At 47.3% G+C, this 26,169-nt stretch overlaps 1 protein-coding gene across 1 annotated transcript in view; it reads left to right on the forward strand.

Moving 5' to 3' along the window:
* The window catches only part of LOC135827666 (sushi, von Willebrand factor type A, EGF and pentraxin domain-containing protein 1-like), a 67,564-nt gene that overhangs the window by 14,555 nt on the left and 26,840 nt on the right, over window positions 1–26,169 (forward strand). Inside the window, exons 7-13 of the mRNA XM_065340121.1 lie at window positions 2,650–2,958; window positions 4,492–4,620; window positions 15,067–15,237; window positions 18,371–18,511; window positions 19,425–19,676; window positions 22,100–22,171; window positions 22,721–22,996. Coding sequence (XP_065196193.1) covers window positions 2,650–2,958; window positions 4,492–4,620; window positions 15,067–15,237; window positions 18,371–18,511; window positions 19,425–19,676; window positions 22,100–22,171; window positions 22,721–22,996 — 1,350 coding nt within the window. The remainder of the gene's footprint in view (window positions 1–2,649; window positions 2,959–4,491; window positions 4,621–15,066; window positions 15,238–18,370; window positions 18,512–19,424; window positions 19,677–22,099; window positions 22,172–22,720; window positions 22,997–26,169) is intronic.

The raw sequence follows: 26,169 nt of genomic DNA on the forward strand, positions 1-26,169 counted from the left end.
CTTCACACCTGTATCTAATTGTATTCTTCCAAACCTCAACCTGTGTCCTTGAGTGTTTGTGCATGACTGTGAAGGCTGACATCACAGCCTTATATGCGATTCAGACTACGGCCAAAATCACGTGTAAACTTGAAATTCCAAGGTGATGCAGTCGTGCTTCAAAATGTTATGCACAATCCCAGATCAAATCCATCTGAGTCGTAGAAATGTGGTCACAGTTGGCCGTAGTCTGCATCGCCCATTAGCTGTCTTTGCAGTGTGAACACATTCGCAGTCTTCCTACTTCCACACTCCTTTTGCTGGTGCCCTTTTTTCTTTTTCTTTTTGCAAACATTCCCTCCCTTGGCTTCCAATAACAGGGTCATTACCTGTCCTGACTGGGGAGTGAAATCGCTTCAGAATTATAGAATACAATTAACAGTGTCGCTGGCCATATCTTTCATTTAGCCCCAACTGCTCCTCCACAGTTGGCAGTGGATATGTATCTTCGCTTGGCCAATGACGAGGGCACTGAACGCTTCAGGGTCGACCTCGGACGACTTTGGTACCAGTCTTGCAGACGGAACTGTCATCATGGCTTGGACTTACCCTCCACCAGCCGCTAGATGCTGACGCAGTCCGCGCAATGGCAGCGGACCGACAGGCATGGCGTGGAGCCCACCCCACCTAACAGAACTGATTCTCGTGATCCACGTGATTCCGCCAGACATGTTGTATGCATATTCTATTTTATTTCCGTAGCTATGCAGAAGACGTTACTTCAGTAACGTCTGGCGCTAGCCAGGGTCCACACAGCTTTAATTTGGTGTTTGTTTGTGGGTTTGTGTCACGCCTGGCGATATCCCGTATCTGTCCCGTACCGTACCGTACCAGCAAAGACATCTGGCCACAATACTTTTATTTGTTTGTGCCATCGACATGCCTGGCGCTATCCCGTACCTGCCCCGTACCATCAAGAGTACGGTACCATCAAGAGAATGAGTATATATGCGAAGTGTATCGGGGGAATGCATTCAGTGCAGTAACATTTTGTGTGGATTTGTGTGCGAGGCCGAGATCGCACTAGCAGGCTGGCTGGGCCGCCTGATGACCAGCCCGGGAATGGCATGTAGGCCGATAGCATAAAAATTTTAGCGTTTATACAGTCGTGTAGATGTATAGCAGGGAGTCATATTATGTAAACGACTCCCTGCTGTATGGGGAGATTTTCTGGAAAGAAAATTAATACGAAGTAGGGAGACGAGTAAATGCAATCAGAATGGATGTTAGTTGCCGTCAGTATGATAATAAGAAGAAGAAGAATGCCCGTGATCGGCAGAGTCAGCGCCGGGGCCAGGAAACGTCAGGACCGACATCCTGTCGACTCCAGAACGCCTGTGATCGGCAGAGCCATCGCCGGTCCCATACCTTTGCAGCAGACGTTACTTCAGTAACTCATTGAAACGTTTTTGCAATACAATGATGTAGCTAATAAAAGGAAAAAGCATTTCCATCAGTTCTAACAACATGCACGACGAGCTAGGCAACAAAGCATAGCGCAGGGCCCTGAGCTTCCAAGCTCTCTCGTTTTATACTTTGGATGAAGTTTTTCCATTAGTCCTATTGGTATTGTTGGTAACGGCTTTTGTTGACGTCACTTCTGTCATTTCATTGTATCGTATTACTCTTCAGACATCAATCGTGAATGGCATAAGGGAAAGTGGCACCCCCGCCACCTACGCGGACATGCTTTTAATAAGAATACTAAAAAGAGTACATGAAAACCAGAGTGTTCCACTTGGGGCCTTTTCTACTATGGGTGTCTGTTACCAGCTTGAATCCTGCTTGTAAGCACTACATCACTACATCACTAAAATGATGCACCGTAAAAATCCCGTCAGAGCGCCCCATCTCTCCCATCCGCCCCTCCCTGACTTCTTGTCACTTTCAACTGGTTCTTCTTGCGGGGGACTATCACAGGCAGCGGAGTATCTCTGGAGATCCAGCTGCCAAATATTCTAGTCGCTCGTGCTCCATCAAGAATTCGCGACGGGATCGTTCCACCAAGAAATTATTTGTTCCGCTCTCTTTTCAGAGCATGGTTTGCAGACTTTACCCAGAGCGCAAAAGCCTCCATGGTGGCTAAAACGCCTACCTGGACGTCCCAAGTGCTTGGCGGATAAACTACAACTAAAATGACAACAAATTATAGTGAAGCCACCAAGAGGAAAGCACTTTCAAAGCGATACTGCAAGAGGTCTTTCCGCTTTAATCGCGGTGACTAAAAAACGACATTGGTTCGGTTTTTCGCAAATATTGGCATTTTGAAAAATCGCCAGGACCCCGGTTCTTGGTGCCGATGCCTCATATGTAGAAAACTGTTTTTTCAACAAAATATCCCCGAAGATCGATTTCATCAGGCAACTGGCCATCCATAGAAGGTTGAGTGGCAAACGTACCTTGCGACCTGTTGTGCCTATTGTCTTATGGCAGCCTTGATCCATGAAGGCAGGAACACGGTCGAATTAAATCATACAAAGTCGCAGTATGGCAGCTAACTGACAGTCTCGTGCGCTTACACACCCACAATTACGCATACACAAACGATTATTTTTATGATTTGTTCTGCGACTGCTCCTCTGGCTTGTTTTGTGTGTGTGTGTTCTAAAGCACCTGTACCAACACTGACTGGCTATCAGTACTGCAGGCAGACCGGCAGTGTCCTGAAACGGATATCCGACACGAGCCTGCACAGCTTTACTGACGCCCAGCACATATGCCAGAAATACGGTGGCAGACTCCTTAGCGTGGCCGCGTTCAATACCGGATGCGCGGGCACCTTGCTCAAGGCAAAAGAGAGGGTCTGGATTGACGCGTTTGAGAGCGGTACGAAAGGCCAGCTCGCCTACTTGACGGGTTTCGGAAAGGTGCCCTTCGCTGTCCACACGGTCAACCCTCTAGGGGTTGTCTGCGAACACTGTAAGTCTTACCAACCCATACCGCAATGACATGTATAAAAGCAGCCATGGTGCTCATGGCCATTAAAACCCACTTTCAAACTATGCTCATTTCCAAGTTTTGCCTCTGTTCAAAATGTATGCCTACGTCAACATCATCAGTCTACACTCTGCAGTGCATAATGCCATGCAGGTACTTGCACAGAACGGCAAACTGTGCTTCTATGTCATGGTGCGCTTCGAAAAATCGGCTTCCATTCGAGTCATGCTTCTTAACAGGTCATGCCTTTATTCAGGTCATGCTTTTATACAGGTCATGCTTCTATACAGGTCATGCTTCTATACAGGTCATGCTTCTATACAGGTCATGCTTTTATACAGGTCATGCTTTTATACAGGACATGCTTTTATACAGGTCATGCTTTTATACAGGTCATGCTTTTATACAGGACATGCTTTTATACAGGTCATGCTTTTATACAGGTCATGCTTTTATACAGGTCATGCCTTTATTCAGGTCATGCTTTTATACAGGTCATGCTTCTATACAGGTCATGCTTCTATACAGGTCATGCTTCTATACAGGTCATGCTTTTATACAGGTCATGCTTTTATACAGGACATGCTTTTATACAGGTCATGCTTCTATACAGGTCATGCTTTTATGCAGGACATGCTTTTATACAGGTCATGGTTTTATACAGGTCATGCTTTTATACAGGTCATGCTTTTATACAGGACATGCTTTTATACAGGACATGCTTTTATACAGGTCATGGTTTTAATTCGAGACAATACTGTGTAATGTTACTCCGTACATGCCATGCCGTCTCCTAGCAAACTGTCATGATAACAGCTTGTTCACCCATACAGTATGGGCTTGATCACACCATGTATGGGCTTGATCACACCATGTATGGGCTTGATCACACCCTGTATGGGCTTCATCACAGCTTTATCACACCATGTATTGGCTTGATCACAGCTTGCCCACTCCTACAGTCCATTCATAAAAAGATGGGCTCTGGCTCTGGCGAGCTCCCGTATTTGGCGATTTTTCGTGATTAATTTTCATCGTACACAGTGCAGTGCTGGGAAATTTGAAAAAGGGTCCAAAAAGGGTACCTGAACTGGGGTTCGAACCGCACAATGCACTGTTGCAGACGGGGTCAAACGGCCTGGATTTTTATGGTTTTTCCCAATTCAATGCTTTGGGGGCAAAACCTGGCCGAAATCCTATTCTTGTTATGGCTTGCTTTTTGGAGAAAAAAACTTCAGAAACATAATTGGAAGAGGATTCCATAGAGGATTGCAGAAAAAAATTCAAAAAAAATCAACGTTTGACCCATTTATGGCCAAAAGCCAGAAGTTCATTTTTTTCTGAATGGACTGTAGTATGGGCTCGCGGCTTCACTGTACCATATAGGGAATCTCGCACCCGGTGTCCTTGCCAATAGTTTCATCTCCCTTGCCTCGCGATTTCCCTCTTCACTATTTGTACAGTCGCTGATTTTAACAACTGGTTTTTGACCCCGTGTGTTGTCTTTACTTGAAGCTTGCTCAATCGGCTTTGGGAATAAAATTGTTAGCATCTCGGCAAACGGCAATGTCACCTGTGACAGAGGCTATGAATACCTGGACACACAGGCGGCTTGTAACGTCAAGAATGATGCTAAGTGCATGCGTAAGTGACCAAGTTGAGGTGTTGATAATCGTGCATGCTTGCGATTGCCACATGTTGTTGGTGGTGCTTCCGCTGGTGTTCTTTATTTTTAGAATTCTTTATTCTCACGATGGCGCCATCGCCAATAGGAGATAAGTTAAAGAGAAGGTGAGATGCTGTGGGTTGGGCTATGTTGTTTTTGTGGTTTCAAATCTTTATTTTGGTTTTGTGCTACGGTAAGCGGACTATTCCTGAGGGTGATCTGAGGTAGCTGTTCAGGGGTAGCTGTTCAGGGGGGCGGTTATTGTGGTAGAACGGGAGGATGACTGTTTTCTTTGTGTTAACCAGCAGGTGCCATCTTTGAAGCCAGTCTCCAGCTGCTGTGACACTCTGATGTAGGTTTCGGGTGCAGTCTTCAAGAGTTCTCGCTATGGAAATCAGAGCGGTGTCATCTGCAAATTGGCTACAGATGGTGCCGGGATTCTCACATGCCTGTGGAAGGTCTATGGTGTAGACGAGGAAGAGAAGCGGCCCAAAAACAGATCCCTGAGGGACGCCGGCAGGGATCTTGAGGAAAGGCGATAAGTCGCCATCCACCTGGACCCTCTGCCGAATCCCCCACAGGTACCGTCGGAATCACTCCAGGGCGTTGCCCCGGACACCATACTGGGAGAGTTTTGCTAGAAGGCCTAGATGCCACACACGATCGAAGGCCTTGCTTAGAGCAAAAAGCAGGCATTGACGTGTTTCCCCTTGTCTCTCGCAGTGGATAGGGTATAGACGAGACGGGCAAGCTGCTGCTCAGTGCCGTCTTTTTCCCGGGATCCGGACTGCTGGTTGGGTAGGTGGGGTGTTATGAGCTTGTAGAGGAGTTGATGTGCATTTTTTTCTTGGATTTTTGATGAAGTACTCAAGAGAGAGATGGGTATGTAGTTTGTGGGTTGGGTTGGGTCACCAGGCTTGGGTACTGGAGTAATGGTGGCATCTTTCCACTCCTGTGGGATTTCTCCGGTTTGGAACGATAGATTAAAGAGGCCCTTTGATATCCATGGTCGTGCTGGAACGTTCTTCCTGTCCCAAGGGGGGGGGGGGGAGTAACTTGACAGTGTTCTTGGGCGATGCTCAGGACTTTGTCGTGCCAGGATCGCCAGAAGTTGTCAACTGGGCATGGGTCGTGTTGGTTTGGATGGTGGTTGAGATTTGTGCGTGAAAGGGCTTCCTGAAGAAGGTGGATAGTGCTGTCTGTCCATGACCAGAATGTGGTGCTTCTGGATCGTGGAGGGGAGTTGTTAATTATGGGGGGGGGGGCAGTTGATTATTGATGTGGCCACTGATAGTAGTGTGATCGGATGCGCCAAACGGTGGAAGTGATTGGATATGAATATCATTGGTGTGGAGTGAGGATATAACAAGGTCTAGACATGAGAGAGGTGTTTGTCGGTGGATGTAAGTAGGGAATCTGACATGTTGGGTGAGGCCGTATGTGTGTAGAAGAGTTTGTATGTCGTCCCCAAGGCGATCTGTTCTGTCTGTGGTGAGCCATGTTCTTGGCATTGAAGTCTCCAAGTAGAAGGCGGTTGTCACCTTCGGCTCTAGCGGTTTTAATGCTTCTTTCCAGCTCCGCGCAGAAGAGGGTGCTATCGCTACGAGGTGGTCGGTAAATGTTTGCAACAACGAGGGAAAGGTTATCGGTGGAAGCTCTTGTCCATACACATTCTGCTGCTGTCATTGGTATTGTCAGTACCCTTGTTTTGAAACTTTCCGCTGTGCACAAGGCAACACCACCACCAAAGTCCTGCCTGTCAGCTCTGGTCAGCTTGTAGCCTGGGATTGCATAGAGACTGTCAGGGTCGGATGTGTCAGCCCACGTTTCCTGGACTGCAATGACTGATAGTTCGTTCTGAGGTTCAGAGCACGAACGGGTAAAGGTAAGTAACTCGTCCATTTTGTTGAATAAGCAACGCACGTTGGTACTGAGAAAGATTAAATTCACTGACATTTGTGTTGTTTTTGTTTTTGGTTTTTTTGGCTAGTTGTTGAAACTTATCTGGACTCAATATTTCGGGTGTTTCCTCTGAGGGGACGGCCATGTCCCAGCGGCCTTGGCATTCTCCTCCATGGTCAAATGGCTGTGGCTGTGTCGGCGACGACGAGGACCGTTGGGTATCCAATCCGCATCGTCAGAGGCAATAGTGGTGGCCCCGTCGTCGTGGCCTGCCCCAGTGCCTGTAGGCGGAGGGGTGCCGGACATTGGGGTGTACTGGGAGCGATTACCTGCAAGCTGGAACTCTCAGCCACCTCAGTTTGGTCGACAGAGGATGGAGTATTGCTCTGTATTTCCTTGGATTCCCCGTCGCTGGTTGTGTTCTCAGACGCACTGGCGCTATTCATTTCAGCAGTTTTCTGTGTTGCGTCTTTGCTACTAGTAGTAGTACTAGTAGGGGATCCGCCGGGTGCAGTGCTCACCTGTTCGGCCGCCCCGTGTGTTCAGTTGAACTGTGCACGGGCTCCCTGTTGAGCTGCGGTGGCGTACGAGTGTGACCCCTTGGGCTCTGTGCGCGTGCGTGCTGAGCTGGTGGATTGCTTTTGAGCTCTCGGGCTCTGCGCTGGGTTCCGTGTTTGTACAACCACTACCTGAACTAGCACTCACAACAGCCTCACTACCTCCTGCATCGGGCCCACTTGTACCCGAGCTCAGTTGTGATCCAGGGAGTGCAGCCGAATTGGTGCTCTGTGTATTTGTGGGTGGTTTGTTCGTGGGCCGCTTGCTCGGACACGATCGAGCAAAGTGCTCTCTATGCAGATCCTGCAGGTGGCCCTCTGGTCCTCGTGACGGACACGAAACTGGTGCTGGTCGGCCGAGCGGACGACTGACGGAACTTGCCGACATCCCTCCTTCAGCTCGATGGTGGCGAATCGCATACCTGTCCCTACAGTAATCCCCGACGGGGTTTGGATTTGACCATGGCGGATGTCTCTCCGGATCTGGCCAAATGCAGCCAAAGCACTGCAGATAACGGTATTCTCGATCCAGATCGGGACATCAAAGATATGGAGTATTAGTTGTTTGGTGAATGCAGGGCGTACAGAGAAATGGCTGCCGCCGATAAAAACCCGTGCCCCAGCAGTGCGTCAGTCTGAGTAGCAGATAATAACGTTACCTTTGTGTTGTTGTTTGAATTCTTTATTCTCACGATGGCACCATCGCCAATAAGAGATAAATTGATGAGAAGGTGAGATTGTGGGCTAAACAGTTGGAAAGTGATTTACATCACTTTGAACTTTACAAGTATGGGAGAGGGTGAGCGCTGCAGGAGCAGATTGAGTTAATCAGCAGTGAGCAGATTTCTTGTTTGAAAGCAGGTCGGGAGGAGACGTCACGAATGCTAGCAGGGAGGGCATTGTAGTATTCTAGGGACTTGTACAGTGGGGAGTCTTTACAGCGATCGGTTCTGGAGGGTGGGAGGTGCCAAGTGCGTGCGTGTCGAAGGCTGTACTGGGCCGTAACTTGAGCGGGGGTGTTGAGCAAGCGTATGTGTTGTGGGGCACATTTGTATTTTATGGAGTGAGCAAGAAGGGTGAGCTTCACTTTGCGGCGAGAGAACATTGTCGGCCATTTGAGCCGATGGAGCAGTGTTGAATGATCCAGAGGAGTGTAGAGGGGGAGACGGAGGCAGATCCTGGCCGCCTTGCGCTTGATTCGCTCATGACGGTCAAGGGCTGCGATTGAGAGCGGGGTGACAGCAATGCATGCGTATTCAATTATAGGCAGAATATACGTTTTGTAAATGAGAGAGAGTGATTTAGTGTGTAGAGTTGATTTGAACCTAAAGAGAATATTTAAAGATTTTACGGCTTTCTTTAGCACAAAGTCAAGGTGGGCTGACCATCTTAGGTCGTGCTGAAAGATGATGCCGAGGTGACGATGTTGTGTTACTGTTTGTATTAGGGTTTGGCCAATTTTTATTTCGGGTAGTCGTGGTGGGGGTCGGTTAGCATGGTAGAACGGGAGGATGACGGTTTTCGTTTTATTGACTAGCAGGTGCCAGCGCTCTAGCCATTCTGCTGCGGCATCGACGCTTCTTTGTAGCGCAGCCGCACACACAATGTAGCTGCCTGCAATGGCAATTAGTGCGGTGTCGTCCGCGAACTGGCTACACGAGGTTGTAGCATTTTCACAGGCAGTGAGCAGGTCAATGGTGTACGCCAGGAACAGAAGTGGTCCCAGGACCGAGCCCTGGGGCACTCCCGCTGGTATTGGTATGAAGGCGGATGTTATGCCTTCAACCTGCACCCGCTGTCTGCGTCCTGTCAAGTAGGCTTCGAGCCAATTGTGAGCCTTGCCGTCGACACCGCCAGGTAGTGGCTCAGCTTTTTCAGCAAGCCTTGATGCCATACACGATCAAATGCTTTACTGAAATCGAAGAAACACGGTACAACATGCTTCCCCGCATCCCTAGCTGTGGATATCTGGTGGACGATCTGTGCGAGTTGCAGTTTGGTCCCGTCTTGTTTCCAGAAGCCGGATTGGTTGGAGGGTAAGTGCGGTGCTATGTGATTGTACAGACGAGAGTGGACTATTTTTTCTTGTGTTTTTGATATTATAATGAGCAGGGAGATGGGTCGGTAGTTGGTAGGATGGGAGGGGTTGCCCGACTTGGGGATGGGTGTAATAGTTGCGTCTTTCCAATCCTGTGGTATTTCTCAGGTTCTGAAGGACAGATTGTAGAGACTAGTGAGAGATGGGGAGATTTCCTTTGCAGTTTCTTTCAGGAGCCGAGTTGGGATGTTGTCAAAGCCAGGGCTCTTGCCAGTCTCTAGACTGCTTAGAAGCTTCTCGACCTCTTCCACTGTTGCTGCAATTGTATTTAGAGTATGACTGGTGTCAGGGGTAGTGTTGCTGTCTGGTGTAGTACAGGTGGTCTTGTCGATGGACTGTTGGCTTTGGGAGATAAAGAACTTGTTGAGAGCTGTTGCCTTCTCCATAGCCGTGGCTGCAGTGGAGTTGGCTGTCGATAGTGTGGGAATTGTTTGCTTAGGCGGTTTCTTCAGGTGCTTCAGTAGACGGTGGAGGTTTGTACCCGTTGACGTTGTTTGCTGGACAAAATCGGACTTAGCCTGTCGCAAAAGAGCGGTTACTCGGTTACGCTGGGCTGTGTACAGTTTCCAATCTGAGTCTATTTGGGTCGCCTTGTAGGTGCGGAACTGTTTGTGCTTTGTTTTGATCTGGCTGAGGAGATCCTTCGTCATCCAGGGACGAGTGGGCGTAGTATTTTTGCGGGACTTGCTTCTGGCCACTTGGCAGTGGTGCACGGCTAGTTTCAGTATCTGGTCTCTCCAGAAGTTCCATAATGAGGTTACTGGCTGAGGGTCAGTGGGATGTGGATCGTACTGCAGATTGCAGGTAGCAAGAGCTTCACACAGGGACGCAATGCGTTCCTCGCTCCACAACCAGTATGTGCTGGAGGTGCTTTCCTGTGTAGTACTGCTCTCATTTTTATTATTATTGGTATTATTGTTTCTGTGGGTGGTGTGCTGCTGGGGTTGTAGGTTGCCTTGTATGACAACATGATCAGAGGCACCCATAGGGGGCAGGCTTGTGATGGTGATGTTATGGCGGCTGAGGCTAGAGATGGCCAGGTCCAAGCACGATGTAGGTGTGTGTTGGCGTAGGTGGGTGGCAAAGGAGACGTGTTGTTAGGCCACGTGTCTCGCAAAGCCAATGCAGGTCCTCATCTAAGGCATCAGTGGTGTCGCTGGGGTGCCACAAGCAGTTCTTGGCGTTGAAGTCGCCGAGGAGAAGTATCTCATCCTGGGGTCTTTCAACTAGCTTTGTTGTTGTTGTTTCAAATATTTATTCTCACGATAGCCAGTGGCCAATAAGAGATAATAATGTAAGAAAGGAGAAAGAGTGAGGAAGAATTGGGTGGGCAGGGCGCCTAGGGGTTAATGACTACTTAAGTTTACGGGCAGGGGTGGTCGCCACACGAGCATACAGAGTTGTGTACTTAAGTGTACGGACAGGGGTGGTCGCTACACCGGCATACAGAGTTGTGCAACAGCAGGAATATCTCGGATTTGAAGGGAGTACGAGAAGGGATTTCGCGAAGCTGGGTGGGCAGGCAATTAAAGTAATGAAGGGCCTTGTACAGGGAAGAATGGAGACAGCGGTCAGTCCGCGGAGTTGGCAAGTGCCAAATACGAGAGCGACTTAAACTATACGAAGGTTGCACGTTGCTAGCAGTATGCAGCGAGAGTATATGTGGTGGGGCATAATTGTGGTGCAGAGAATGCGCGAAGAGTATGTGTTTAACTTTAAAGCGTGAAAATAATGTTGGCCATTTGATGCGATGCAAAAGGTGGGAGTGTTCTAAGTGTGTGTAAAGTGGAAGGTGGAGACATATTCTGGCGGCTTTCCGCTGGAGTCGTTCTAGCCTGTCAGGGGAAGTGTGGGACAACGGTGTGAGAGCATTGCTTGCATATGAGAATATAGGTAGTATGTATGTCTGATAGATGTGAGATAAAGAATCACTGGTGATTGTAGACCTTAGTCTAAAAAGAATATTGAAAGACTTGGGTGATTCTTTGACTATGTATTCAACATGCTCCGTCCAACGGAGGTCATGCTGGAAGATTATTCCGAGGTGTTTGTGTTTTTGTGCTACGGTAAGCAGACTATTCCTGAGGGTCATCTGGGGTAGCTGTTCAGGGGGCGGTTATTGTCGTAGAACGGGAGGATGACTGTTTTCTTTGTGTTAACCAGCAGGTGCCATCTTTAAAGCCAGTCTCCAGCTGCTGTGACACTCTGTTGCAGGTTTCGGGTGCAATCTTGAAGAGTTCTCGCAATGGAAATCAGAGCGGTGTCATCTGCAAATTGGCTACAGGTGGTGCCGGGGTTCTCACATGCGTGTGGAAGGTCTATGGTGTAGACGAGGAATAGAAGCGGCCCAATAACAGATCCCTGAGGGACGCCGGCAGGGATCTCGAGGAAAGGCGATAGGTCGCCATCCACCTGGACCCTTTGCCGACGCCCCAACAGGTACCGTCGGAACCACTCCAGGGCGTTGCCCTGGACACCATACTGGGAGAGTTTTGCTAGAAGGCCGGCATGCCACACACGATCGAAGGCCTTGCTTAGATCGAAAAAGCAGGCATTGACGTGTTTCCCGTCGTCTCTCGCAGTGGAGAGGGTATGGACGAGACGGGCGAGTTGCTGCTCAGTGCCGTCTTTCTCACGGAATCCGGACTGCTGGTTGGGCAGGAGGGGGGGTGATGTGCTTGTAAAGGAGTTGATGTGCAATTTTTTCTTGGATTTTTGATGTAGTGCTCAAGAGAGAGATGGGTCTGTAATTTGTTCTTTGGGTTGGGTCACCGGGCTTGGGTACTGGAGTAATGGTGGCATCTTTCCACTCCTGTGGGATTTCTCCGGTTTGGAACGATAGATTAAAGAGGGACGATAACGACGGTGCAAGTTCCTTAGCCGCTTCTTTGAGTAGGCGGTTTGGAATAGAGTCGAACCCGGGGCTTTTATTGGTATCAACTCCGCGGAGGAGTTTTTCGACCTCAGCTTGGGAAGTCTAGATTTCTTGAAGGGAACTGAGGATGTCAGGGGTGGTGTTGATGGCTGGAGTTTGCTCACCCGCATTGGCCACAGACAGCTTGCTCTGTGAAATGAAGAATTCGTTGAGGGCAGCGGCTTTTTGTGCTGGTGTCGTTGCAGGAGTTGCTTGGCTGACGAGTTTGGGTATGCGTTGTTTTGTAGCTGTAGTTAGGTGCTTCATGAGGCGGTGTAGGGAAGTAGAGGAGGCTGTTGAGTTGTTTACGAAATCCGATTTGGCACGCCGCAGGAGGGTGGTGACAAGGTTTCTTTGGGCAGTGAACGTGTTCCAGTCGTCGGGCGAGCGTGAGTGGAGGTATATTCTGTGTTTTCTGTGCTTATCCTTGATCTCTTTCAAGAGGCCCTTTGATATCCATGGTCGTGCTGGCACGTTCTTCCTGTGTTCTTGGGCGATGCTCAGGACTTTGTCGCGCCAGGATCGCCAGAAGGTGTCAACTGGGCATGGGTCGTGTTCGTTTGGATGGTGGTTGAGATTTGTGCGTGAAAGGGCTTCTCGAAGAAGGTGGATAGTGCTGTCTGTCCATGACCAGAATGTGGTGCTTCTGGATCGTGGAGGGGAGTTGTTAATTATGGGGGCAGTTGATTATTGATGTGGCCACTGATAGTCGTATGATCGGATGCGCCAAACGGTGGAAGTGATTGGATATGAACATTATTGCTGTGGAGTGAGGAGATAACAAGGTCTAGACATGAGAGAGGTGTTTGTCGGTGGATGTAAGTAGGAATCTGACATGTTGTGTGAGGCCGTATTTGTGTAGAAGAGTTTGTATGTCGTCCCCAAGGCGATCTGTTCTGTCTGTGGTGAGCCACGCACTGTTCTTGGCATTGAAGTCTCCAAGTAGTAGGAGGTCGTCACCTAGCGGTTTTAATGCTTCTTTCCAGTTCCGCACAGAAGAGGGTGCCATCGCTACGGGGTGGTCGGTAAATGTTTGCAACAACGAGGGAAAGGTTATCGGTGGAAATTCTTGTCCATACGCATTCTGCTGCTGTCATTGGTATTGTCAGTACCCTTGTGTTGAAACGTTCTGCTGTGTACAAGGCAACACCACCACCAAAGTCCTGTCTGTCAGCTCTGGTCAGCTTGTAGCCTGGGATTGCATAGAGACTGTCAGGGTCTGGTGTGTCGGCCCAGGTTTCCTGGACTGCAATGACTGATAGTTCGTTCTGAGATTCAGAGCACGAACGGGTAAAGGTAAGTAACTCGTCCATTTTGTTGAATAAGCAAAGCACATTGGTGCTGAGAAAGTTCAAATTCACTGACATTGGTATGGATTTTTTTTTAAATATTCTTATTTGTTTTTTGTTTTTTGTTTGTTTTGTTTTGTTTTTGCTGTTGCTGATGGAATTCGCGTTATGCTGTTGGCTTCCTCTTCTTGGCCTTGGAGCGATGCGACGGGATCGCATTGGGCGGTGTCTGTTCCAACTGGTTGTGCTTGCGGCGTCGCTTGCTGTGTGTTTTCCAGTCTCCCTTGTCTACTGTGACCTGTTGAAGTAGCGCGAGGCTGCGTTCGGCTTCATCACTGTACATCGTGTCACTCGTGTCGTCGATGTCGCTCATGCCTGCATCCCCCTCGTGTTGTTGTTGTTGTTGTTATTGTTTTTTGAATTTTGAATTCTTTATTCTCACGATGGCACCATCGCCAATAAGAGATAAAATGATGAGAAGATGAGATTGTGGGTTAAACAGTTGGAAAGTGATTTACATCACTTTGAACTTTACAAGTATGGGAGGGGGTGAGCGCTGCAGGAGCAGATTGAGTTAATCAGCAGTGAGCAGATTTCTTGTTTGAAAGCAGGTTGGGAGGAGACGTCACGAATGCTAGCAGGAAGGGCATTGTAGTATTCTAGGGACTTGTACAGTGGGGAGTCTTTACAGCGATCGGTTCTGGAGGGTGGGAGGTGCCAAGTGCGTGCGTGTCGAAGGCTGTACTGGGCCGTAACTTGAGCGGGGGTGTTGAGCAAGCGTATGTGTTGTGGGGCATATTGGTATTTTATGGAGTGAGCAAGAAGGGTGAGCTTCACTTTGCGGCGAGAGAACATTGTCGGCCATTTGAGTCGATGGATTGTTGTTGTTGTTGTTGTTGTTGTTGTTGTTGTTGTTGTTGTTGTTGTTGTTGTTGTTGTTGTTGTTGTTGTTGTTGTTGTTGTTGTTGTTGTTGAAGATGTTGTTGTTGTTGTTGTTGTTGTTGTTGTTGTTGTTGTTGTTGTTGTTGTTGTTGTTGTTGTTGTTGTTGTTGAAGATGTTGTTGTTGTTGTTGTTGTTGTTGTTGTTGTTGTTGTTGTTGTTGTTGTTGTTGTTGTTGTTGTTGTTGTTGTTGTTGTTGTTGTTGTTGTTGTTGTTGTTGTTGTTGTTGTTGTTGTTGTTGTTGTTGTTGTTGTTGTTGTTGTTGTTGTTGTTGTTGTTGTTTTTGATTTTGATTTTTCTTCACCAATTGCACAAGCATTACTGAAGTCTCATCGTTCCATATGTCCTGTTCTCATAGAAAGATGAAGGAAATTGTACGATATTTTAAACACATTGAACAGGAGACTGCTAGAGTAGTCTACCCAGAAGACACACCTTGAGCAAAAACCTTCCGGTCTTCCACATGTATCTTCCTTGAACATTTTCGAGTATAAATATTGAATCATTGGACTGAATTTGATTCGCCAGGGAAGCCTTTTGAGGAAATGTATCGAAATTAAGACATGCAAGCGGGGTGATATAGTGTAGAACTGTTACTCAATCTGAGCAGATCAGTTGTGTATGTATGTAACCGCATTTTCATGTTGCTCCCACCAAGCATCGTCCAAGGACAACACTATAGCCAACAAATAGTAATTTATGATTTTGTCCACTGTGTTTGCAGCTAAAAGATGCCCCATCCCTGCTGCCGTTGATGAGGCATTTGTGGCAGGCGATAAGTGGACGCTTTACGGTAAAACACTCCTTGTCATCTGCCTTAAAAGACTTGATGAGGGTCATAAGGAATTTTTGTGCACAGAGCATGGAAACTTTTCCATACCCGTTACCTGCCGCCGTAAGTCCATCTCAATCCTGCATATTTAGCACTATGAAACTCTGCCTCAATATTGCATATTAGAATTAAAGAATGACCTCTGCCTAAATCTTGCATATACCGTAAAATCCCGCCAGAGCGCCCCGTCCCTCCTATCCGCCCCTCCCTGATTTCTTGTCAGGGAAGTGGTTGATTGTATCCACGTATGACTCTGTGGTACCGTACTGTACTGCAGACGCGTGCTTGACCCCGTTGGAAATGTACGCAACAGTGCCCACCCTCTTGATCAGGGATCGCAAAAACCTGAGTTTTGACGGGTCTGTACGATTCTTGGCCGTTGGTCGGTGTACGAGATACACGAACAGTTTTCGTAAGGCGAGTACATTTTCATGTAAGACTGAATACGGCAAGCAGGACTCGCCCATCCGCCCCTCCCGAACGAAGCGTCGATGAGGTAGGGGCGCTCTGGCGGGATTTTACGGTATATGAAGTGAATAATTTAACTGGTATCGGATCCCAGTTTGCTACACAATTCTTGCGAGGTACGAAGCAACGTAAGAAACGCGTGGCAGAAAACTGCAATGCTTGTTGTTTATTCACTGTACCCTATGATGGACAGGGTGTGGGCCAGGTGTGTTTCTCAGGGATGAAATGGATGCACTGAACCTCGGAAACACTGAGCTATGCGCCGTGGCACCAAGTTAGGTTTCTAACCCTGGTATTACAATGCACTTGTAGTCTGTGTTTGCTCTCTCATCAGCTCTGTACAAGGACAAAGTTGTCAAGTGTTGAAGAGACCTGCTTTGCAACATTTTTCGAATCGCTGTTCAAGTTTGATTTTGCATCGCAAAATTGCTAGGCAAGAAATAAAATGGGTGACTGGCCCGAACCGTCAATAATTGTTCACCATCATTCAGCACACCCTCCAGCACATTCTAACACGATTCAACATCACCAATTATGTAACGTCTCCCACTAGAATTCCAGCGACGTCACAGCTGCAGTACTCTCGAATTACTGCTCGCCGAAGCAGATTTGCCCATAACCTGGACGATTGCTACTGTAGACATCATTGATCATTTTGCATTAGTAGCTAAACTCCCTATGTACTTGACCTCACCTGCTAAGAGGAACAACTTCTTACATGACACGTGATCGCTGCCGGGGCCATGGCCAATAGGCGATCTTCCCGCCCGGGCATAATCAGGCCATCAGGACCGTTTGACGTCATTTCGGGAATGTTCGGACCGTTTGACGTCATTCCGAGAATAATTTTTCGACCTTCGACCTTTCAACCTTTGACCTTCCCTAATATGTTGCTTCGCGCTGAAAGAAATCAAATCGAGCACGCTCTGTCTGTCATGATGGCTGAATCTTGCCCTTGCCTGCGCGAGCTGCAGCGCTCGGGCCTACGGCCCTTGGGCTGCAGGCTCGGGCAAGATTCAGCCATCATGACCTCCTGAGCGTGCTTGATTACATACATCACTGCCAGCTGCAGGATGCATCATCAGATAAATTGGCCCTGCTTTAGGGCAGACCTGTTGCACCATCTGAGTACATTTAAACTCTCCAAAGATCTTGACACCTCTGCTTCTGCCTGGCATAGCACTATCACTGCTGTCATTGACAAACATGCGTCAGTTGTATCCAGAACAAGAAAGAAAAGATGTGTATGTCCATGGTTTTTAGGTGAACTTGTTGGCATTGTCCGTGAGCGAAACCGTCAGCATCAGCGCTTGATCCGAGACCCAGGCAATGACGACTTGACGCAGCATCACCGCATTGCTCGTGCGCATGCTCGCCGACTCGACAGACACCTCAAAAAAATGACTTCTTTGTCCGGAAATGTGCTACTTCAGATCAGCGCAAGCTGTGGCAAGTTATAAAAATCGTCACTGGTAGGCATGCAAATTCTTTGGGGACATCGTTCATGGTGTAAGCAGGCCATCACAGTGAATGCTTCCCGAGGGCCCACATATGCCAGATGCCTTCAAGCGTTTCCAGCCCGTCACTATCAGTGATGTCTGCAAGCTGCTACAAAGTGTGAACCCCCATAAAGCGACAGGTAGTGATTCAAATCCCAGGCATTGTGCTGCGTGATTGTGCACATGAACTGGCGCCTACATTGACTTTAATCTTCAACAGATCACTAGCCACTGGGTGTGTTCCATCAATGTTCAAGCTTTCTCACATCAGTCCACTCAGGAGGCGATCCAACTGTCTGTGGTAATTATAGAGAAGTGTCCCTCTTGCCCGTAGTCTGCCCATGGTTTCAGCGTTTGGTCGGATCCGGATCTGGCCAGATCTCAGATCTGTCGGATTCTTCAGAATCAATCGATCACTTTTTTGGACCTTGGTTGTCATGTTGACGAATTAACAGGTCAAAATGGTGCTGGCAGGTCATAAAAGGGCGAAAGTCGTACTGACCGCGCATGTTGTACGAAAAATCAACAAAAGTTGACTAGACGTACAACAATGAGTACAAAAATGATTTTTACCCGCCATATACACACAAAGGTCACATTTTGATCCGATGGATCCAGTCAGCCCTGCAGGGTTGCTCCAATCCAAATCCGAAGGATCTGGATCCGGATTCGACCAATCGATCACTGCAGATCCAGTGTATCCGACGGATCTGGATCTGGAGCTGACCAAACGATTGAGGCCTAAACATTACTTGATACAAGATATTTTGTGAATAAAATTGTTTCACGTATGCATGCACACTTGCGGTGCTCATGAAATCTGTTACAGTATAATGCATGCATCTATGAGCTGCTGTGCGTAGGAGAGCAAGACATGCTTGGTGGATGTATCTGTATCTGGCTTGACCCAGCATGCATTTCAAGTCTTGTATATTCTTCCCAGCCATGTAAAACGTCAGTGGCTTGGCTTCTTTCTGTCTGACAAGTCTGCATACAACACCAGACCTGCACATGACAGGGATTGAGTTTTTTCAAGTTCATAGCAGCAAGTGCAGGCAACACTGTTACTATAATATCAACTAGAGTACTCTGTGCTTCCCTGAAGGCCTATACATATGCTCAACTAACTCTGGTTTTTGCTGCCCATGCCACACAATTATGTCTGTGCAGTGTGCATGCATCATGGAATGATTTATCTCCTTGTGCTGCTCTGTGGACTTGTCGTGCAGCCAAGAATTGCCGTATTTACCCGGGGCTGAAATTTGATGCAGACAAGTACATATGCCAGCCTGGCTATATTCCATCGGGCAATCTTACTCGCAGATGTGAAGCAGACGATGGTCAAGTTTACCATGTGCCAAGATGTTACAGTGAGTAGTGTAAAACGTTTCTTACCGTCTGTACAGTCGATCCTTATGGGCCCTAAATCATTACAGCATTACATCATTACATCATCTCGTGCAGAGGTACGAATTTCCGTAGTTGTGCACATGCAGGGTTGGGTGCACACTGTGTGCCATGCATGCACATTCCACCAATTTAGCCCAAAACTACCGACTGGCAGACAGTCGCTTTTCCAGCTTCATCAGTTTATTATTATCATTATTATTATTATTATTGCAAATAACGCTGCGTAATTACACGAATGCATAAAAACCAGCATTTGCTTCCCAGAAGGATTCACAAACAAAAGACAAAAACACCATGGCTCAATGTAACTGCACATACGAAAAGCAGCTTCTATTGTCAAGTTCGAGTGGCAATGTCAGAAAGACGGTAGACAGTTCGTGCACCCTGCAGGGGATAAGTCAAGGCCGCGGCTCGGCAGAGGAAGATGAGTGCCGCGGGGTGCCATTCCACCGTGACTTATCCCCTGCCAACTGCCGCAGCTGATTAAGGCCTCTTAGCGTGCCCAGGCGAATGCCGAGTCGGGCTAGGCAGTCCTGAGAAACAGCGGAGAGGAGAGTTGTCCTGGGTCGGCCCAATCGACCGCGCAGGCTCGCGGTGGCTGAAAACTCTAACACGCGCTGCATTCTCAGTACATGACCAAGGAACTCCCAACACAGTTGGTCAATCTCAAGCGAAAATTTCATCTGTACGACATCTGCGGCTCAGCACCAACTTCATCAGTTTGGTTGGAACCAATACCTAGCCAGATCTTCGTCCAAAAAAGTAGTTGCATGAAATAATTTAACATACAGATCACACAATAGGGTTTTGTAAAAGTTTTTGCTTGTTTTGTTCCTTTTAGCTCTTTTTGTTTCTTATTGTGACTGACTGCAGCCTCTCGCCCGAGCAACTACCAATACTGTAGCTCATCTTCGTCTATAATTATCCCATCGTACGAAAAGTTAACACAACTTCCAGCACAAGAGTTTTGCAAACTTTACAACGCCCCCTTCATATCGGACGCATCGATCAGCGCTCAATGTGCTCTTCACCTAGTCGGTCCACGAGAATCAGTAACTCGTGTCGCATTAGACAGCACTCCGGCACGACGTTGGCAATTTCCTCTTCTTACTCTATGCGAGCTACGTAAGTTGGTTGCCAATGTCTTCACAGCATGTGTTATAGTATATGTACTCCTGTTAGATATGTACTCCTGTTAGATAGGTACTCATGTGTACTGTACACAGTAGTAATATATCTACTTATGTAGCACTAGCATGATCACACCGCGCATGCTCTTGTTCAGGGACTCTCCCCAATCTGCTAGCGCTTCCCGGATGCTTGTGGGCATGGGGGTCAGGACACAACAGTTTGATCGTCTTCAAGGGAAAATCGCACTCAACACAAATCAGAGTCCTCGTTTTTGCACTATCCACGCACGTTCGTTAAACTTCGTTTTCTCCAGAAATCAGCAGTTCCCGAGCAGCAAGCAGGCTGTGTTGTGAACTGTGGTATAAGACGAGAGCCAGGAGAGACGACCCAGTAATCAGTAAAGTCCACAAGATGGCCACCAGTCTATTCAATCGTGGCTTTCATCATGTTAATTTTTCACTTTTATGTGCAATTTTAGGCGAAGAAGAATACTCGTGTACTCGAATATTCGATCGGAAAAATAGAAGTACCGTGTTTCCCCGATTATACGTTGCACCTTTTCACACTAAAAATTAATCATGTTTGGTGATAAAGAGGGTACAACTTGCAATCGAGCATGACTTAGGCGGTGTTTACATGAGGCGTTTCACCCCGGGTTGAGTTCGACCCGGGTTAGATTTCAACCCGCCATGCACACAAAACGAATGGCGCGTTTACATGAAGCATTGCGCTTGACCCGGGTTGAAATTTCGCCCCGGGTTGATTTCAACCCTCCCCTTGGGGCGGGGGGGGGGGGGAGGGTTGAAATCAACCCGGGTCAAGAAAATCGTACAAACGTACTTCTGTGCGTATCTCGCGCCAGGTTTGAACGGCACTGCAGATGCAAATTTCGCGCGAACGGATTCACGTGACCATACAGGACTGCAGAAGTGGACTTTTGGCGGCATATCAGTATTTGACCCGGGTCAACTGTCTTCATGTAAACGCTCACCTCTTTTGTCTATCGTACAGACTTTCAACCCGGGCTGAACTCGACCCGGGTTGAAATTTCTCATGTAAACACAGCCCTACTACTGAAGTCAATATATTGCTCAAACCTGGAAATGGGGGTACGACTTATAATCGAGTGCGACCTATAATCGGGGAAATACGGTCCTCGAACTTGAAATCGCACTGCAAATGTTCAACCCTACAACAAAAGTAGTTTGTTGTCCAAACACGACAACTACCATGACGAAGAAGAAGGCTCAAAGTTTCTTTGAACAATTTTTCCTCCACCAACCCTGGGCAATTCATGGTCCAAACGACGGACCCTGTCCCGTTTTGATCATAACTTTGATGTCACTTGGCCAAATTAGGAGATATTGAGTGTTTTGAAAAGCTTCAGCTCTCTACTCTACTAAGAGTACGTTACGACCATATTCTAACCTTAATTGTTTTGTTAGAGAAGTGAAGATCCATTTTCTATTCATATTTTCGAATGTGCACTTCTTAAGCCTGGTTCACATTCGACCCAACGCAGACGGAGAGGGCCCGCCGGGACGGCTGGGGTGAACTGTGAAATCTTGAATGATTCGTACGACACGGCATACGTCCTGAGTCTACGGCACCATTGTTCTTCTTTTTTCTTTCGTATCACATCAGCATATTTTTTGTATCCGTAATGCCCATGTTGATACCCTAGGCATACTTTCACTATGCTGGGAGGACCCCGGCTATAGCATTCCGACTTCTATGGTTCATGGAGGAAAGGTAACCTATACTGGTACTGAAATTCGACTCCATGCTTCTTTGATATTGTAACGGCATTTGTTACTTTTTTTCTTTTGTAACCCGTCCTCCCTCTCCGCCTTCTTGGTTTTCCCAGCTAGAACTATTGCTAACTCGATGAGGACGAAAAGCCGAAATGTTGCTTTAAAAAATGGACAATGTTCTTATTTAGAAGTTGCGACTTCGGCGGTATTAGTGATGAAGTTGGCTGCTCCAACGAGGAACACACAGTTTGTATCCCTGGTGATGGTTTTGCCTGGAGAGCACTATATAAGTGGTGCTTTCAGGCACAATCTAGCTCAGCCTACTCAAGCTCAACTGATGAGGGGTGAATTCCCCAATACACTGTGCATAGAGCAGGTTTGCCAAGTGGAAGGTGCGACATGCTCCTCGTGTGCTCCGGATGGCAGTCGTGAGTCAGTCAAGTGTCAAATTCGGCAGGACGCGTGTGTTGCTCGTTGGACAGTTTTCTTGTTAGAATATTTGCAGCGTTGCCTCGGCATCCTTCAAATACAGCAAAGATATCTTCAGCTGCGTCTGGTCATTGGGTGAAAAGTCCACGTGCAGATAATAACGTTAAAATCGGTATCATTTTATTTGTAGCTTTCTCTTGATTATATTTGCCTTTTCCTTTGTTCTGTTTCCAGCTTGTCTTCCCCTTCGCTATGACCAAACACAGTCCACGTCAACCGCTAGCAATGTCCAGTGCCGATTTGACGGTCAGTACAAATACCCAGGGGGACGCTTTCTTTCTACAACTGCTCCCATCCTGTCTTCTGTCTCATTTTGGTCTCCCGAACTCTCCTTCCGTGTAACATACTAACACATTTTCTGCCTTTTCGCTGAGCATTTGTGCTCGTTTGGATTTCCAACTATGAGACCTATGCAAAGCTACACCTCACGTATTCCCTTGCGTTACAACTAACTCTGGACTTCTACTCACGTATTCCCTTGCGCTACAACTAACTGGACGGTGGTAGGCCTGTTGTCACTGTCTGCAATGTTTTCACTATCAACTGTGAGACCAGTAATGTTAACGAACATGTAATTCTGACGATTTAACGTTAACATTTGAAGTCGTTATGTGCAAAACGATGTGCACATGTACTGTCCTTTGCAGGTTTTGAGACGGAATTCGTTAGAATTTCACCTCGCTAACCCACAAAATTCCTGAGATCATTGAATCTAATTGACGTTCAAGTATCTGTTCAGTACTCTGCTGTTACTGTTTTCGCTGTTTTTACTGTTGTCGCTGTCTATGTCTGCAGAGTTGCTTGCCTCTGCTTCTTGCAAGGCAACAAAGGGTGCGGTGAGAATCAGCCCCGTCGGCTACACACTTAACTACACTTCGGCACTGGCCGTGTGTAAGTTCTACAACGGAACGCTGCTCTCCGACGCGTCGTATCAGGCTGGGTGCGCTGCAACCCTGACAAGGGCTAACGTAGTAGCATGGAAGGGCTTGCCGAATGGAAATCAGCAAGCCCGTAATACACTTGGAGGCCTGACCGCCCTGTCTACGCCATTGCATGTGGCGTGCGAGATACGTAAGTCGACCTTAGGTTGCAACCACACCAGGTACAAAATCATGTGCAAACGGCATTACAGTAGAAATCGTCATGCCGACGCATGCGAAATGCAAAATGCGCTTTGTAGGTTTTCAGCAACTGGCGCACCCCTGTAGAAAGCCACGTTTGTCGTTTTCTTCGTTTTCGCGCTCCATCTCCTGTGTACAACTTTGTTTTTGTACCTGGTTGTCGTACATAGCATCAGCATCAGCATTGTTTTTGAATTTCCCGGTCTTTTCCAGCGCATGGCACACGCTTCGGTACGACAACGTCACGTGCTGGTCGCGTGAAAACGTCATCTATGCACACCGAAAAGTGTAGTGTGGTTGCGTACCGACTTGTACTGAGGTATGCATGAAAATTTGTACTGTGATTTGTACGTAGTGTGGTTGCGGCCTTAGCTTCAATCCGTTAGTAATTTCACTAAAGCAGCTCATAGAAGTAGTAGTGGGAGTGGTTGAGTTCACTGCCCCTTGTGGTCACATTTTGCTGTTTGGAATAAAAAATCTCTTTTTCGAGTAGAAGTTAAACAAGCCGCAAGGGAGACAAGAAACCTAACAAAGATAACAATACCGTGACAACCCATAAACACCATGACAACCCAGGAACACTAGGTATAGATTGTAAGGTCGTTTTCATGCGACTATCTTCAGAAATCTTCATTACAACGAGATTTGGACTAACAAAGTAAATAGTATAAGATACCATAATTGTAGTCACAGATTTGTGCAAACAGAAAGCACATGAAGATATCTGAAGATTGTCGCATGACAACGACGTTGAAAACTACTTGGTCCGCGTCAGCAATATTGTCGCTTATCTTTCGACAATTTAAAATTAGACTTTGGACATCAACATGTGCAGTTGAAGTGATAAAACTTGGTACGGTGGAAGGTAAGGTATAGAATGACAACTAGCTATGATGAATTTATTGTTCAAGGAAGGCTTCACACTTTTTCGGTCCCCCTCGTCGCTGCTCTCGGTGCTGGTGACAACTATTTTTGCTCGGGATCGACTCTTTTGCCTTTGCAAGCTGATCTCTCTTCCTCTCCGCTGCCTGGCTGTTTTCTAAAGAGAAGTCGATCGTGATGGTCGCCTTCTCTGTAGGACTTCGCGTGGGCAGCACGACAGTCTGTGTGGTTCTAATCAGACGCCGTTCTTTGCAAGATTTTATTTTGAACGACGACGACGACGCGTACAGTACTTGCAAATCTCTTTGTCGCGCTGGATACTCCGGCGCGTTGAGCTGGAGGTAAGGGAGCTGCGATCTCAGCTTGACGAGCGATCCCTGAGGTGAGCGATCTCGGCCGTTCAGCAAAAATGGAGCTGATTCTGAGTAGCCGATTACTTTCTTGTGGCTTGCGCTGCTCTTGGCTGCACAGCGTAACAAGATCATCTATTTTGATGCGGCGCTCTATCAATCAAAATCACCCACCCGTCACTCTCGAAATCCACTCGAAATCTAGCTAGACCTTTCAGGTACTAGAAAACTAACTTACTAACCAAAATTGGGATGAAATGGGCTGCCAAGTGAGCATTGGCGACATATAAACAAAGCTGAAAGATAAGCGACAATATCGCTGACGCGGACCAAGCATATTCTAATTCTAGCGTTCCCCTGTTAGGAAATAAGACGGCGCATGCCTCGTATACACGTGCGTACTGCTCTTTTCTCTCCGAAACTCACCACTTGCAAGCCAGATACTAAAGAAAGAAAAAATCACCAGTCACACCACCGGGCATCGCACCAGGGACTTTGCTATTCGGGAGCAATGCTCTAACCAACTGAGCTACAGTATGACTCTTATCCATAGTGATGGCAAATCTATACTTCTTCGATTAATCAATATCTGGCTTGCATCATACAGGCAACTCACACCAATCAAGAGGGCCCTCGGCCATTTGCTTGATATTATGGGGAGCGCATCAAACTATGTCCACTGCGAGGTTCCCCTGTTGTCATTTTTATTAATTGTTTTACTATGTTCACATACCCAACCCGTAAAATAAAAAAGAAAGACAATGGCACTGAGACTAGGACGAACGTGACAACTATCGACCAGAGGCTGCACCGAGACACAGCAGTCATAGTCGGGTATTAATAGCTCTGCCGACCTGAAGTCTCGGCACCACGGTAAAAATACGCCCCAAGTGAATGCGTCGGACGTATTGCTAACTATAATGAATAGATGTAGTGCAGTCAGACCTCGCTTATCCGGTCCTCTTTTATCCGGATCCCTCACCATCTGGATGAAAATCGTTGGCTACCGATTTACAGCATATGCCATGCATACATACAGTATGTGTGTTCGATTATACGATTTCCTCGCCCATCCGGATAGTTTTGTGGATAACGGATGAGTGCGGCTATGCGCGGTCAGACTCTAGTACATTTTATGATAGGTAAGTGCCTATAGGCGTTGTCGCTTTCTTACAGCGAACCCCAAGTGTTGCTTACGCAGCGCAAAGAAAACAGGTCAAATGCGCAGCATGCCGACACGTTAGAACCACTTGCATCCTGGTGCCTGAAGACGGGCCTAGCCCGAAGGTATCTGAAGACGGGCCTAGCCCAAAGGTATATAATGGATAACTGAAGTGTAGTCTGTGCATATCGGGAACTTGTATAAGCAGCCTGTTAGTTTAAATTGGACACTGAGACATCCGCCATTTTTCAAAATCCCCATGGTGATTTCAAATCCACAGATTGTGTCGTAGTCAACTAGAATAACCACTACATGTACTTGCAGAACGTGGCCATGTTTGTTTTAACCTAAGTTCTGGACTGCTGGCCATATCCAACTTGTTCTAAAGCTTACACGTGTTTGGCTTGATGAAGAAATTTCACATCCACCGCATGCACTCTCTGGCCGACCTCATCACAACCAGCAACATGTCTCCAAGTTGTAGATATTATTATTATAAGCACGTCCGCGTTGCTGGGGCCCCCGTCGGATGGAGGTTGCCCAGGTTCGCATGTGCCACACTGATTATACCAATGCCTCATGACGAAAACATACAGAGAGAAATAAATCGTGGGGAAACGAAACAAGAACAGTATTCGTACAAGCAAAAAGGAAGCTAAACGATTACGAAAAAAATCATGAAGTTGATTGTTCCAACTAGGAACACACGCTTCTTGCCGAACTTGACAC

The sequence above is a fragment of the Sycon ciliatum genome, chromosome 11 (assembly GCF_964019385.1).
Source record: "Sycon ciliatum chromosome 11, ocSycCili1.1, whole genome shotgun sequence".
NCBI lineage: Eukaryota > Metazoa > Porifera > Calcarea > Leucosolenida > Sycettidae > Sycon > Sycon ciliatum.